Here is a 16,344-nt window from a genome sequence, read left to right as displayed (position 1 = left end):
AATGGATTAAATTCATTTTTTTCCTCAAAATTCTACACGCAATATCCCATAATGACAAAGTGAAAATAGTTTGTTTAAAATTTTTGCAAATCTATTAAAAATAAAGAAGGAAAATATAACACGTACATAAGTATTCACAGCCTTTGCTCAATACTTTGTTGAAGCACCTTTGGCAGAAATTACAACCTCAAGTCTTTTTGAGTATGATGCTACAAGCTTGGCACACCTATTCTTGGGCAGTTTCTCCCATTCTTCTTTGCAGGACCTCTCAAGCTCCATCAGGTTGGATGGGGAGCGTCGGTGCACAGCCATTTTCAGATCTCTCCAGAGATGTTCAATCGGGTTGAAGTCTGGGCTCTGCCTGGGCCTCTCAAAAACATTCACAGAGTTGTCCCGAAGCCATTCTTTTGTTATCTTGGTTGTGTGCTTCGGGTCGTTGTCCTGTTGGAAGATGAACCTTCGCCCCAGTCTGAGGTCCAGAGCGCTCTGGAGAAGGTTTTCATCAAGGATGTCTCTGTACATTGCTGCATTCATCTTTCCCTCCATCCTGACTGGACTCCCAGTTCCTGCTGCTGAAAAACATCCCCACAGCATGATGCTGCCACCACCATGCTTCACCGTACAGATGGTGTTGGTCAGGTGATGAGCGGTGCCTGGTTTCCTCCAAACATGACGCTTGGCATTCAGGCCAAAGAGTTCAATCTTTGTTTCATCAGACCAGAGAATCTAGTTTCTCATGGTCTGACAGTCCTTCAGGTGCCTTTTGGTAAACTCCAGGTGGGCTGTCATGAACCTTTTACTGAGGAGTGTCTTCTGTCTAGCCACTCTACCATACAGGCCTGCTTGGTGGAGTGCTGCAGAGATGGTTGTCCTTCTGGAAGGTTCTCCTCTCTTCACAAAGCAACGTTGGAGCTCTGTCAGAGTGACCATCGGGTTCTTGGTCACCTCCCCGACTAAGGCCCTTCTCCCCCGATCGCTCAGTTTGGCCGGGCGGGCGACTCTAGGAAGAGTCCTGGTGGTTCCAAACTTCTTCCATTTACAGATGATGGAGGTCATTGTGCTCATTGGGACCTTCAATGCTGCAGAAATGTTTCTGTACTCTTCCCCAGATCTGTGCCTCGATACAATCCTGTCTGAGGTCTACAGATGATTCCTTGGACTTCATGTCTTGGTTTGTGCTCTGACATGCACTGTCAACTGTGGGACCTTATATAGACGGTGTGTGTCTTTCCAAATCATGTCCAATCAACTGAATTTACCAGATGGACTCCAATCAAGTTGTAGAAACATCTGAAGGATGATCAGTGGAAACAGGAAGCAGCTGAGCTCAATTTTGAGTGTAATGGCAAAGGCTGTGAATACTTATGTACATGATTTTTTTCGTTTTTGATTTTTAATAGATTTGCAAAAATTTCAATTTTTTTTATTTCATGTCTTTATGGGGTATTGTGTGTAGAATTTTGAGGGAAAAAATGAATTTAATCCATTTTGGAATAAGGCTGTAATATAACAAAATGTGGAAAAAGTGAAGCGCTGTGAATACTTTCCGGATGCACTGTATGTGCCTGTTGGGGTGCAGCTGTATCAGCAGGAGAGTTGTTAGTGCTGTAACCATGACGACCAGTAGCAGCAACAGCAACAATATTCATTGTTTCCTGAGCGACTTGTGGTGATCCATGAAAACCATCATCTACATTATGCACATAACAAGGCCGGCTGAGACGTCGTCTCACACCTCGCATGCTCGTCGCATCATAAAACAGAGCCGACGCCATTTTTCAAACGTTTCGTGCGGTTCTGAGCTCAAATATCCAACAACCACTCTGTGATCACGTGTGCTGGATGATCAGACAGGAACAGGGCAGGCTGTAATTATATCATTAAATCTTTTCACCTCCTGGTTTAGTTACTGTGGCGACTTTCATCTCTCAACCAAACAGTTTAGATCATCTGGATAAAGTTTTAATTTGTTTGTAATCAGTTGCTTTTGTCTTATCTTGTGATATCTTTATGTTCCCAAGGAAACTGTTAATGTTGTTGAGTTCATAAGATCTTTAATATGAAACCTTTAATATAAGTAATTGTTGTTGTAATCAACTTCCTGGAACACCTTCACCAGGTCTAAATGTCATTTAATTAAATGGTTAATGCTCGTTAAAACATTCCCATGCGCCTCAGCTACAGGTTCGTTCTCATAGTAACCAGCATAGATGTGTTCATATTCAGGATACGAGGAAAATAAAAAGTCATTTAAAGACTGTTTATAGTTTGTTTAACATGTAGTTATTATCTTCAGTACACAAACAGACGTCCCAGTAAGAAAAGATTCATCTGCACATATTGTAGATTACACGTTTATTATGAGAATGATTGATTTTGTTTGACAAAACTGAAGGTAAATAGTTAACAACCAGAACACAATGAAAGAAATTGATTAGCATGACTTCGTTAAAAATGCAGAAGCTGTTGTGTGGTTGTTGTGATCAGATGGGACCTCTACACCATCACCGAGGTCAGGCTGATGTCCCCGTCCACCTCCAGGGACGTGATGTTCTGCAGGGGGGTGAAGCGGTGGGTGTAGTTCTCCGTCTGCATCCCGTTGGCCACAAGTCTGAAGGAGCGTTTCTCACAACAGATGGTCAGCTGGAAGAAATAAAGATCGTTTTACAATCAGCTCATTAAAGACTCTGACTGATGGCAGCAATCTACAGTGTGTTTTTAATTTCTACCACTAGGAGGCACCGAGGTCCCGCATTCAGTGTGTAAGATATGAGGCTCAGGAGGGGAAGTGATCTTTAAAATGATCTTAATGTAGAAACAGTCCCTCCAGATGTGTTTTTGTGATTGTTGTGATAAAAATGTTTTGATTTTGTGACAGATTTTCTCATAAATGTCAATGTAATTTGTGGATATTTGAGATTGAGTGAGTTTTGTGTGTAAAATTGTGTGAATTGGAAAAAAATTGCAAGTTGAGAAAGAAAAATTAGATATTTTTTTTTAATCACTACCTGATGAAACAATAAATGTGTAATCACTTCCTGTGATAATAATCCTGCTGCACATCACAGAAATATTTTAGTTCTCATCTTGTTTTATGTATTTATTGAATTTAGAGAACCGTGGAGATAAAAGCTCCTAAAAGGTCCTAAAAGCTGCGTATGTTTCCAGAACAGAGCGTCTGTGACTGGAATATAGAAACAAGGACTACATCAGCTGTCAAAATAAGAGCTTTAGATGCTGTTTAATTCATGTTCATTCAACACATAGACCTGCTGGATGAAACAAACAAAGAGACGTCTCTGACAACTGGACGTGTGGAGAAAACTCATTTAACATCCAGTAATATGGAATCACTTCCTTTGATCACAAACATTTAATCATCATTTTAATGTGAAGAACACATTTTGTTTAGTTTGTTTTGGTGAAAAGATGAGAGGAAAGTTTTACTGACTGTATGCAGATTATTTGTTATTAAAATTTTGTTTGAAAAGATTTACTTTATGTTTTAATACTTCCAGCTCAGATTCTGCAGACGACAGGTTTTGCGCACAAATCACGGGAATAAAAAAAAATAACAAACTCCCGCAAATATTGCTCCACCTTCGCTCCACCCACGACCCGCCGTCACTCCGCCGACGCTCCACCCACGCCCCACCGTCGCCCCACCCACACCCCACCCTCGCTCCACCTACGCTCCACCTTCCAACGGTCAGTGTGTGCAGTCAGTGAGGTGTTGACAGTACCGTGAAAGGCTTCCCGCAGCGGAAGGGCATCCCTCCACCTCGCTGCTCGGAGCCCCACTGATCCCACTGCTTGGTGTTTCGGACCACAGTGTTCTCGTTGAAGCGAGGGTTGTAGTGCAGAGCGATGCCAGACTGATGGCTGAGGTTCACAACAAACCTGAAACGAGACACAACACGACAAAACATCAATGCTTTCATAAATCTTTAAAAGTGAACCGCACCAATTTAAAGGAACTTTTTAAATAGACTTTTCTTCATGTTCATATTCAGAATTCTTGATTTAATGAAATCTGAGGGCATCCTCTCATGTTGCTGATGAGTGTAATAATGATTGATCTCAAAGTATTATGTTTGATTTCATTCCAACTGACTGATATCTTTCTCCAGTGGCTCCGATCAGATGGAAATGATCTTTTAATTATATGTGCTGTAATAGATTCTCCACTTAGCCTCATTAAATCCAGCTAATTAACATACAACATACTTCATAACATTGATCATAAAATCATAAAAAGACTCCATGCAGCAGTCCTGCTCACTGATTGGCCACTCAGCCAGGTTAACGACAGTATCAATTATGTATATAAATGATATTTAATTAACAAAATGTAACTTTGTATCCTGTTGTTGTATTTATTGTCACTTTGTCTCACTTTAATGAACTGGACACAGAATAAGTTTCATCCTTTGATTTACATCACAATCCTGAGGAGACAGAAACGCGATGATATTCAGAACAGTAAGTCGGGTTTATTCAAACATCTTCCATGTGTGGTGACTAAAATCTCTTTAATGTACACATGATGTTTCTGGACTTCCTTCTCTGGTCATCATGTTGAACTGTGGCGTAACATCAGAAGGAATTTCCACAGAAAGATGGAGGCTGAAAATAAACCAGGTCTATATCTACTGAGGTTAATGAGGCTCACATACAGAGCATCAGAGTCGTATCATTTGATATCATATCATTTGATATCATACATTATGTGTTCCCTAAAACTCTGTGCAGCACATCTGATTTGCTTCATAACTCCACACGCTGCAGCTGAAGGGGAAGTGTGACAGTTCATAACCTGCAGCTGATGATGAGTATGAGGTTATTTACTGTGAACATAGTTCTCATGATACTCAAACTGAAACTGTTATGACTTCCTCATTGGGAGCAGAATTATAAAATCATCATGCTGAGTCCAGATGTCAGATCTCATATGACTTCATCTTTTCTTCAAACACAGAGTCTATCAGGTTAACGGGACTCTTTCTTTAAACTTTGACACAATGGATCAGTATTGAACATAAAAACATCCATTTAAAAACCATATTAAAAACTCACTGTCATTTCTTCATCATTCTGTACATTCAAAGACTGACAGTCACAGGATTGTGTTTGATGTTTTTCTCCATAAAGCTGCACCAGTACTTTGAAGGTTGGTTTTATTCTGTTCAGTTGAGTAATAAGTGCTGAAGATGAATTATTAACATGAATATAAACCAATCATGGAGCTACATAACATCCAGTAACCACAGATGAAGTCACTGATTCATCTTTCTGCACTGTGACTGAATTCATTTAATGTGACAGTTTATCAGTGCAAAGGAATAGTTACTTTAATAAACTTTATACAAGCTCAACATTATCAATGTTGCACTAATAATTACATAGATGAAACATGAGGAGAGAAATGGATTCATAATAAATGTTTTCAAACAGTGTGTTGTTAGATTTGTGTGACAGACCCTGTGGCATTGGGGTGGACCGTCCCCTGGATTGTGATGGTTCTGCCGGGTCTCAGTCCACCACTGATGGAGCTCCTGTATGGAACCGCCTACAGACACAACAGGAACTATTAATGACATCAATAGACCGGTACACAGTACACAACGGTTCTGATCCGTTCAGGAGTGACTAAACTACTGTGTATTCACTAATAAGATGACAAACCAACCTACATTACTGACACCTGTACTATCTACAAGCTGATCCACTTCAACTGGACCTGGACAAATGAAACCAGAACTACTCAGTAAAACATGTCTGTTTCTCCTGAATTAGTGTGAACTGGCCCTTTAAAACTAAAGAGCTGAGGTGAAAACTGTAACTCCTCCCAGTCGGACACTCACCGGCACGGCAGGAGGAAATCCAGGCTGCACCGGGAATCCAGGAAAGCCCGGCTGAGGGGGAAACGACGGACATGAAGGGAAGGCAGGCTGGGGGGGGAAAGCAGCCTGGGAGGGGAAGACAGCCAGGGAGGGGAAGACAGCCTGGGAGGGGAAGACAGCCTGGGAGGGGAAGGCAGGCTGAGCAGGAAACGCCATCTAAAATCAGATTTAGCTTTCTGTCAGTCTGTTCATACAAACTGTATGTTTGTGAGGACTGTTGGTCCGAAGAAGACGGACAGACATTGAAAGCAGCACAAGTCCTCACCACAGAGCTCTGGAAGGCGATGGAGGAAACCTCCACCTTCCCTCCGACAGAGATGGTGTCCACCTGCTGGAACGGGAGACGATGGCGGAACTCCATGAAGTGGCAGCTGTTCACATTCAGCTGAGAAGAAACAGTATTATTTATATCTGTGTCTCAGACAAACATTTTGAAATATTTAAAATCTATTTTAGTGACATTAAAACCAAAGAAATCTAAAAATCAAATCAAACTTTAATGCAGACAAAAGTAAAACGAATCTGTTGTAAAAATGAGCTGAGATGAAACTGGAAAGTTTCCATTAAAGTACTCTGATAGAGATTACTCTGTGGATCAGTACTCTGATTACTCAGTAGATCAGTACTCTGATTACTCAGTGGATCAGTACCCTGATTACTCTGTGGATCAGTATTCTGATAACTCAGTAGATCAGTACTCTGATTACTCTGTGGATCAGTACTCTGATAACTCAGTAGATCAGTACTCTGATTACTCTGTGGATCAGTACTCTGATAACTCAGTAGATCAGTACTCTGATTACTCTGTGGATCAGTATTCTGATAACTCAGTAGATCAGTACTCTGATTACTCTGTGGATCAGTACTCTGATAACTCAGTAGATCAGTACTCTGATTACTCTGTGGATCAGTACTCTGATAACTCAGTAGATCAGTACTCTGATTACTCTGTGGATCAGTACTCTGATAACTCAGTAGATCAGTACTCTGATTACTCTGTGGATCAGTACCCTGATTACTCTGTGGAGTACTCTGGTACCTGGTAGGAGTCCCGGCAGACGGTGATGAGCAGGCTGAAGGAGGATCCGGGGGTGAACGGGGAGTCGTGCTTCCTCTCCTCAGAGCTCCAGCTGCCGTGCTGAAAGCTGTTGACGACCACGTAGGAGCAAGTCTCACAGCGAGGGTTGAAGTGGAGCGCGATGTTCGCTCCGGCGCTGGAACCACACTGGAGGTTCACATGGAACCTGGAGACACAGGAGAGTTATTTTCCTGACAACAATCTGGAGTTTGACCTCTGATGAGAAGCTCCTTGCTGAGGGTTTGATCTCATGGCCTCCATCAAAGACTTCATATAAAGATGAAGACATGACAGAAATCAAGTGTTGTTCCAGCAGTCTGTGGAGTAAATAGCAGCGGGTGGACACGTGGTGCTGAACTCCATGCTAACAGCACAACCACTCCAAGCGCTAACGTAGTTGATATGGAGCCAGCTAACGGGTTAGCGGGTGGTTACCGGCTGGTTTGAGATGAGCTGCAGCTCATGGTGGACAGACAGCAGCGGGGGGAGAAAACCCTCCAACTGTTCCATGTCTGGAACGCTATAAATAAGCTCTTTTGGAGAGCGGCCTTGTGGGAAACATCGGGGTGACGTAGGTCCTTTTTACAATAGGGAGGAAACATTAACACGTAGCTGCAAGTTTGTGTGATCAGCTGGTGAACGTCCAGATAGACTCAGACTGTAAAGACACAAAGAATCGCTTAATGCAACACGACAATGAAACAAAATACTAACAACAAAAACATAACAACAATATTCAGTATTGTTAATAAGACTTATGAACAGATGTCATCACCTCTGAGATGATCTACACACTGTAACACATGGGCAGAATATTCCAGATGATTTCACGAAGAACATAAAGCGTATTTTCCGACACAGAGACCGTCTGACCTGTCGGCTCCAGCCAGGACTCGTCCGATGATGCTGATGGACTTTCCCTCCTGCAGACCGCCGTGGATCGATCCGGTGAACGGGATCCTCTAAAGAAGACGAGGCTCAACATGTAAATACCTGCTGACTGTATGATATCTTGAGTCCCCAGTCTGTTGATGGATGGTTAGCTTGGGAAGATTACACTAACATGGTTCCTACATGCAGCACAAAGCTTGAATAATATTACTATTTATTACCAAACTAGAAAATTCTCCTCGCCAAGAAGCTGCAGGATGATTCATCAAACCGAGGATGTGTTTGCCCTCGACTTTCTCAGGGGCAGAAATGAAGCTCCACTTCGGTTCTTGCCGTTTGGATCCCGTGCTGTTCATCGTCCTCATCGATTCTAACTCTGTTCAAGCTCGGAGACTTGGTCTCCCAGAGTGGAAACTCTATCTTGTTCAGGCTTACAGTAATAGTTGGACGTTTGGAGTCCATGTTTGAGATCATATCGAGCATCATTTGTTGTATTACCTCGCAGATTGTTTGGACACAGATTGGTCTTGATCTTCCTTCCCATCTCTCAATGACACCAACAGTTCGGTCCAATCACTTGTAGGTTTGCTTCATAACATTACTTCAACTTGTATTTTCTGAAAACCCCTCAAGTAGCTTTTGAGGGTCTTTAAATGGATTAAGTTTTGATTTATGGCACCAGGAACCAAGGAGACAAATGAATGAAACAGACTACACACCATTGATTTATGGCATGACACTATATTACATTATTGTTTTAGCTACCAAACAAGAAAATGGCAGGAAAACCTCCATTTTAACTGGATAAAAAGGCCCCGTCACCAAGTTTGAACAAAACCTTTTACAGGGCTTCATGCACAGTGTCAAACATGTGTGGAACTGCATCTGTCTTTAAACTGTCTGCAACAACGTGGTCTTTCATAAGCTGTGCATGAGAGGGCTGATGAAGTATGATGGTGTGTGAGCTTCCTCTCCAGGCTGTCAGTCATCGGACACCTGCGACGTACCAACAGGTTCAGGCTGCTGCTCGGAGATTAGCGTTCATCATTACAGGAGCTATCACAGGAACAAATCCTCCTTTCTCCTCTTTAGCACTGTGTTTCCTCTCTGGGTTCAAGTTCTGGGTTCTATTTCTCTTTTCTATTCAGAAAAGTCCGATGCGAAGGGTTAATATTACCCGTCATCGGGTGAGTGAAGAGAGCATTCAGAAATATGTTGAGCTGATGGGAGGTAAGTGGATGAATGTGAGGGCCACCTCATGAGGGCCACCTCAAAAACAGGTTTTGTGAGTCATAGTAATGTGTTGTTTATGTAAGCGTGTAGAAATGTAGACATGTCTGTTAAGGCAGACCTGAGGGATATCACATGACACATCGAGGACCCGTCAAGCTCTACTGAGCCATTAAAGGAAACCAGAGGCACTGAGCTGGTTTTCAAGATGTGAGTGGCAGTTTGTGGACGGCGATGAGATGATGAGATTTCATATGTAGGCAGAGGAAGTCCAGTTTAATCCATTTGACAGTTCAGTAAAAAATAACTTATTCATGTGGCCACAAATTCAAGATGTGATGTCCTCCTATAAGACAGATGTCATGCTGTCATCTCCGAAGCCAATCAGAGGGCGCAGCTCATATGATATAGAAATAGTGGTTATTGGACGTAACTCCAGTTCTATGAGTACGTGAGTAATGTTCCAACTTAAAGCCTAACTGGTCCTGGTACAGTTGGTGTTGTAGATCCAAGGGAGACTGTGCTATTATATGCTAGTCTTTGCTTACAATAATACAATATATGTATGCCATATTATATTTCTTATATGCAATCTCATATTAATCAATTATTACTCCTCAGGCGTATGCAACAGGCTGTGCCTATCTATAGGTCAGCGATACTGATGTGGTCAGCATACTGCTGTGCAAAACAACAAGGACACCGGGTACGGTATGGAACGGTTGATTTACAACCGTTAGTTTCACCTCCTATTTTTCTTATCTCTTCTGAGTCATAAAACAGGACCAAGCTGCTAAAGACAACCCCCCTCAACAAATCAACAGAGGACAGCTCAACTGCAGATGGCACTGTGTTTTTTACTACAAAAAGACTGGGTCAGGGAGAGACAGTCAGTCAGACTTCGTGAACTGACACATACTTTGTTGCGGTCAGGGAAACATAGTCTGGACCCAGAGCTCTGTAAACTGATTATTCTGCTGCTGTTAAATAAATATCTTGAAGCCTGACATCTTCTCCTATTGCCTCATTAAAGAACACCAGGACTGGGGGCTGACACATATTGGCTTTGTACTAGCAGGAGCCCAAGTCCAACAAGAACAACGGGGTTTAATTAATGCTACGTAGTGCTAAAGTGGAGCCTGGAGGGAGGAACCATCAGGGAAGCCGTTACAGGACCATTAACCACCAAAGAACCTGATTAACAATCACAAGCTTTTGTGATTCAATAAAGAGAATAAGTGAGTGAAAACTAGTCTCAAGTCCAAAACTAATGAAACTGTGAGGGATGTTTCCAGTCGAGATCATTTCATGGTTAGCTCAAGTTTTAAATTACAGATTTATTTTATTTCAAGTGTTAGAAATATGATTTTAATGCTGTCTCATGTTAGTGGAAGAAACACTAAAATAACTTCCTGCAGCGTAGAAAGAGTTAGGATGCAGCCAGCAGGAGTGTTTACAAAGATCCACTGAGGCTGACATAGTTCTGAAATAAGTGTTTCTGAACTGAACAGGAGAAGATATTTATGATGCGTTAAAGACACGTTTTGTCCTCCTGCAAACACTCTTAAATCCACAGAATTTCTAATGTAGTTCGGCAGCAGTTCCGGTGTAACGGGCCTACCGGACACCCGTCCGGTTTACCACCGACACTCGTCCTACCGGTTCTCAGGAAACAAGTTGAAGTGACTTACGGGGTTGACGAACGGAGACTGCTGGTGAAACGCCATCCTGAGCAGAGGAGCAGAGGAGCAGAGCTACAGGCTGGAAACTAGAGACTCTCAGACTAAACGGGACAATTCACAATTTAACTTGTCTTTTCCACACTTAAGTTTCGATTTCTTCAGAGTGGGCGGGACTTAGAGATATGTCAGTTTATGGACGGAGATTATTTAAAGTCACACTGGCAACAGCTCATCTCTTTCTGGTTTATCCACTTTTGAATCATCGGAGCTGTTCCAACCACAGGAACACTGATCCGCCAGACACCTGCTCTCCTGCCGCTGTGCCTCTGAGCCTCTGGAGCAGCTGCTGGTTTAAAGACAGGATGAAGTATAAGATGGAGAACCATTATGCTCCTCCAGAAGACATCTCTGATATTATATTGTTATTCAATGTCTCCATCTGGTGGCCACTGTGTCCATCACGTCTTGTCTTATATCTCGTTTTACATGTCTTTTACATGTCTTTTACGTGTCCTTTTACGTTTCCTTTTACATGTCTTCTACGTGTCCTTTTACATGTCTTTTACGTGTCTTTTACGTGTCCTTTTACATGTCTTCTACGTGTCCTTTTACGTGTCTTTTACATGTCCTTTTAGATAGATAGATAGATAGATAGATAGATACTTTATTAATCTGACAAGGGGAATTTTTTTCGCTACAGCAGCATTATAGGTACAATAAAGCAATAAAATAACAGTAAAATATTAAATATAAAAATGCACAATATATACAATAAAATAGAATAAAATAAAATAGAATAATTAAATTAAATTAAAACTAACTAAACAATAGTGAAACGTTTTAAACAAACTAGAAAACAGACAACCAACGGTGTTATTGCTGTGTGATGGATTTTGCCAGAGGTGAGTTATTGTACAGTCTTATTGCAATGGGCAGGAATGATCTCCTGTATCTGGAATGATCTCCTGTATCTGGAATGATCTCCTGTATCAATGATCTCCTGTATCTGGAATGATCTCCTGTATCTGTTCTTGTGACAGCGGAGCTGGAGGAGTCTTTTGGAGAACGTCCTCCTCTGTCCCTGCAGCAGGTGGAGAGGGTGGTCAGGATTATCCAATATGGATAATAGTTTCCTCAGCGTCCTCCTCTCCACCACCTTTTCCAGACTGTCCAGTTTGCAGCCAATGATGGAGCTGGCCTTCTTAACTAGTTTGTTAAGTCTATTGGTGTCACTGGCTCCAATGCTTTCCTTTTACATGTCTTCTATATGTCCTTTTACATGTCTTTTACGTGTCCTTTTACATGTCTTTTATGTGTCCTTTTACATGTCCTTTTACTGTCTCAGGAATTGTTCCACTGTGATAAATCTAATTGTCTGAATTCATTTGAATGGAAGAGGACTCCAGGCCGTAGATGACTGATTGTTTTTTGTGGAATCAAATTATATTTTATCTTATCTAATAGATAAAACTTTTTCTACTTCTTCTTGTTTTCTTCTTCATAAGTTTACTTCAGTATTTATATTTTCTATATATATATTTCTATTCGTTTTTACTCAACTGCCATTACGACACAGCGATTACTATATTTTATATAATATTTTATAGGTATGATGGGTGTATGAAATGTTAAACATAGATTATACTATTAACACTATCATGTAGCCTATGAAGATAAAGTCTACCATGACAATGCTAAATGTTTAAAATGTCAGTGAAATAATAGTCCAGTAATCAAGAACCATGTGCTTCTCTCACCCATCAACACCATCATCATACTTCATTCAGTTCATATGAACTGCTGCTTTTAGGAAAAGTTGATTTTGCAAGGATTGTGAATAGATATTACGATTTCTTACGTTTTTGTTTAAACTCTAGAGAATATGTATGATATGAATCCAACACAATCACGTGGTCTGAGTTTTATTTTAGCATCATCATTGATGTCATTTGCATCATGAGTGCTTTTACTTTTGTTTCTTGAAGTCCACTTTGATGACTTTAATAATGTATTTAAACTTAAGTAAAGTGGAAGACTTTTACTTTGAAATTCAAGTTTTGTTATTGTGGTATTGGTACTTTTATGTAGCTCTAAGTACTTTTTCTTCCACCACGGTACGGTGCTGCAGGACAGGGCAGGACGACAACAAATTTGAAAAATGAGACGTTAATTGTGACTTTGTGGTGAATGTAGAGGAAGTAATGGATTAATTAAGCTGTATAAATCATGAGACTGACTGTCACTGGCAGAGGAGCAGACCCGGTTATCTGGTACATACGTAGGTCATGCTCATAACTGCTATAATACTTTATTAATCCCACAGGGGGAATTTTTTTCGCTTTCGATTACAGAGGTTACAAAAGGTCACAGCAGATTTCTTCTTACTATCAGGGAGAGAATCGGGCCGACCCTTCCTGACACCATCACTGATGTGATGTTAACCACAGCAGCCCTGAAAGCAACTGTAGGACCAGATGTAAACTTGGAACATTTCTCTCCTGTTGAGCTCTCTGAGTTAACTAGAATTATTTCTTCATCTGGATCCTCTAGCTGTCTGTTAGATCTCATCCCAACTAAACTTTTTAAGGAAGTCTTCCCTTTAATTAATAATTCCATATTAGATCAGATCAACCTATCTATTGTAACCGGCTATGCACCGCAGGCTTTTAAAGTGGCTGTAATTAAACCTTTACTTAAAAAGACGACTCTTGATCAGCTGTTTTAGGAAACTACAGACCAATTTACAACCTGACGTTTATTTCTAAAATCCTTGAAAAAGTTGTTTCAAATCAACTTTTTGGTCATTTATAAAGAAATGATCTGTTTGAAGATGTTCAGTCTTTAGAGTTCATCATAGCACAGAAACAGCTCTGGTGAAAGTTACTAACGACCTTTTATTAGCCTCAGATAATGGACTCGTCTCTGTACTTGTTCTTCTGGACCTCAGTGCTGCTTTTGATACGATTGATCATACGATCTTATTCCAGAGATTAGAAGATGTTACGAGGATTAAATTAACTGCATTAGACTGGTTCAAATCCTACTTATCAGATAGATTCCAGTTTGTCCATGTCAACAATGAGTCTTCTAGACAAACAAGAGTTAGTTATGGAGTTCCACAAGGCTCAGTGTTAGGCCCAATACTTTTTACATGCTTCCATTAGGAGATGTCATCAGGAAGCAGAGCATCAACTTCCATTGTTATGCAGATGACACTCAACTATATCTTTCTATAAAACCAGATGAAACTAATCAGTTAGTAAAACTTGAAGCCTGTCTAAAAGACATAAATGCCTGGATGACCAAAAACGTCCTGCTTCTAAATTCAGACAAAACGGAAGTTATTGTACTTGGTCCTAAACACCTCAGAAACTCTTTCTGTAATCACTTAGTTACTCTGGATGATGTTGTCTTGGCCTCCAGCAAAACTGTGAGGAACCTTGGAGTCATCTTTGATGAGGATTTGTCCTTTAGCCACCATATAAAGCAAATCTCCAGAACTGCCTTCTTTCATCTACGTAATATTCATAAAATCAGGAAAATCCTTCCTCAGTGTGACGCTGTTATGTGGTGGGTGTTTTTCCAGGACCCAAACGCAAGCTCATAGACTCGAGGTTTCAAGTTCCAAAAATACAGTCTTTATTGTCCAAAAACAAACAAAAAACAACGAACCAAAAGGGGGCACCGAGCGTGTCCACTTACTTCCAGTCGGGAGGGCAACTCGACCGGCAGCTCCAGGGGGACACGGGTAACAGGGCAGCCGGCAGACCAGCGGAAGGGACGGCGTCAACAATCTTCCGAGCCGGGAGGGCAACTCCACCGACTGATGATTTTGATGGGGAATATCCGCAGGAGGAACAGAGGCCGGAGGAACGGGAACAGGAACAGGAACAGGACTGACGGAGAGCTGACGGAGAGCAGACGGACAGGTGGCTAACAAAAATGAACCGACAACCAGAGTTGTGCAGGGGCAGGGTACATATAGTCCGGGGAGGTGATCAGGGAGATGCAGCACACCTGCAGGTGGTGATCAGGGGTGAGTGGCTGCATCTGCTGGGACCGGTGAGGGGCGTGGCCACGGGAGGTGAGGAGCGTGGCCACAGACAAAGACAGGGGACACAGGAGGAGAGGTGATCGGGGGCAAAACGGAGGAAAAAACTGGACTCTTGACAGACGCAGACAAACTCATTCATGTGTTTGTTACTTCTAGACTAGATTATTGTAATTCCTTGTTGTTAGGATGTCCAAATTACTCATTAAAAACCTGCAGCTGATCCAAAATGCTGCAGCAAGAGTACTGACGGGATTTAGCAAGAGAGATCATATTTCTCCAGTTTTAGCTTCTCTTCACTGGCTTCCTGTGAAATCAAGAATAGAATTTAAAATTCTCTTGATGACTTATAAAGCTCTACATGACCAGGCCCCATCATATCTTAGAGATCTTATAGAACCATATAATCCATGGTAGACCTGAACCAACCCTTAGTTATGCTGTAATAGGCCGAGGCTGCTGGGGGACCTCGTTACATGCTGAGCTTCTTTTCTTTCCTCCTACTCTTTAACTGACTCATACCTCACCATCTTCTTCTCTCCCATAGTTTCTTCTTATTATCTGTTGTCTCCATTCAGTTCCTTCGCTCGTGTAGTTTCTGTTCTTTCTTTTCCAGATGTCCCGTCATGGAGCTGCATGTCTCTGCTCTGCGCTTGTTGTCTCCACCAACAGTTCTTCTCTTCTATCTCTATGCTGTCCTTTTCTCTCTCTGCTCTCCTCTCACCCCAACCGGTCGAGGCAGATGGCCGCCCACCTCTGAGTCTGGTTCTGTTAACAGATGCTCCGCCCACCTCTGATCCTGGTTCTGTTAACAGATGCTCTGCCCATCTCTGATCGTGGTTCTGTTAATAGATGTTCCGCCCACCTCTGATCCTGGTTCTGTTAACAGATGCTCCGCCCACCTCTGATCCTGGTTCTGTTAACAGATGCTCCGCCCATCTCTGATCGTGGTTCTGTTAATAGATGTTCCGCCCACCTCTGATCCTGGTTCTGTTAACAGATGCTCCGCCCACCTCTGATCCTGGTTCTGTCGGAGGTTTCTTCCTGCTAAAGGGAGTTTTTCTTCCCTCTGTTGGAGGTTTTTCTCCCTTAAAGAGGAGTTTTTTCCCTCCTAGTTTATGTGGGAATTGTTGCCACAATATTTAATCAACCTGAGTTTAATAACTCAGGTTATTTCATAGCACTGAACACATTAAAGTCCTTAAAACAGAACTTTACAATATCATACAGAGAAACCCAACAACAACCCAACCCGCAGCTCCACCCACAGCCCCACTACAGCTCCACCCACAGCCCCACCTACAGCTCCTCCCGCAGCCCCACCTACTCATCACATTAGTTATTAGCAGGCTATTTGTAGTATTACCCTGCACATTACAGATACTGTGTTTACTTTGTATATTTACACTGTAGTAAGCTACATAGGCTAATATATGTAGTATGTATGTATATCTAAAATATATGTACTCTATCATGTTATTTGTACACCACCCATGTTTTGCGTTAGTT

At 41.8% G+C, this 16,344-nt stretch overlaps 1 protein-coding gene across 1 annotated transcript; it reads right to left on the bottom strand.

Moving 5' to 3' along the window:
- Window positions 1-2,340: 2,340 nt before the first annotated feature.
- Window positions 2,341-10,947, bottom strand: LOC138208576 (galectin-9-like). Its single transcript, XM_069166555.1, has 8 exons — window positions 10,794-10,947; window positions 7,855-7,943; window positions 6,943-7,147; window positions 6,169-6,288; window positions 5,865-6,059; window positions 5,481-5,569; window positions 3,744-3,900; window positions 2,341-2,643 (listed from the first exon to the last, which is right to left on the bottom strand). Exons 1-8 carry the CDS (start codon window positions 10,827-10,829, stop codon window positions 2,497-2,499), a joined length of 1,038 nt encoding a protein of 345 aa, XP_069022656.1. The 5' UTR covers window positions 10,830-10,947; the 3' UTR covers window positions 2,341-2,496.
- Between the last annotated feature and the right edge of the window lie 5,397 nt (window positions 10,948-16,344).

The sequence above is a fragment of the Embiotoca jacksoni genome, unplaced genomic scaffold (assembly GCF_022577435.1).
Source record: "Embiotoca jacksoni isolate LCO1_2020_lvr unplaced genomic scaffold, fEmbJac1.0.p SCAF_39, whole genome shotgun sequence".
NCBI lineage: Eukaryota > Metazoa > Chordata > Actinopteri > Embiotocidae > Embiotoca > Embiotoca jacksoni.
The sequence above is the reverse complement of the archived record's forward strand: the minus strand, read 5'-3'. Positions and strand labels throughout refer to the sequence as shown.

Excerpts from the sequence above, each read along its gene's own strand:
- LOC138208576 (XM_069166555.1), bottom strand. The coding sequence starts at position 10,829 with ATGGCGTTTCACCAGCAGTCTCCGTTCGTCAACCCC. Across the intron at positions 7,148-7,854 it reads GTCCTGGCTGGAGCCGACAG|GTTCCATGTGAACCTCCAGT; the intron begins GTCAGACGGTCT and ends CTGTGTCTCCAG. Across the intron at positions 6,289-6,942 it reads TCTGCCGGGACTCCTACCAG|CTGAATGTGAACAGCTGCCA; the intron begins GTACCAGAGTAC and ends GTTTCTTCTCAG.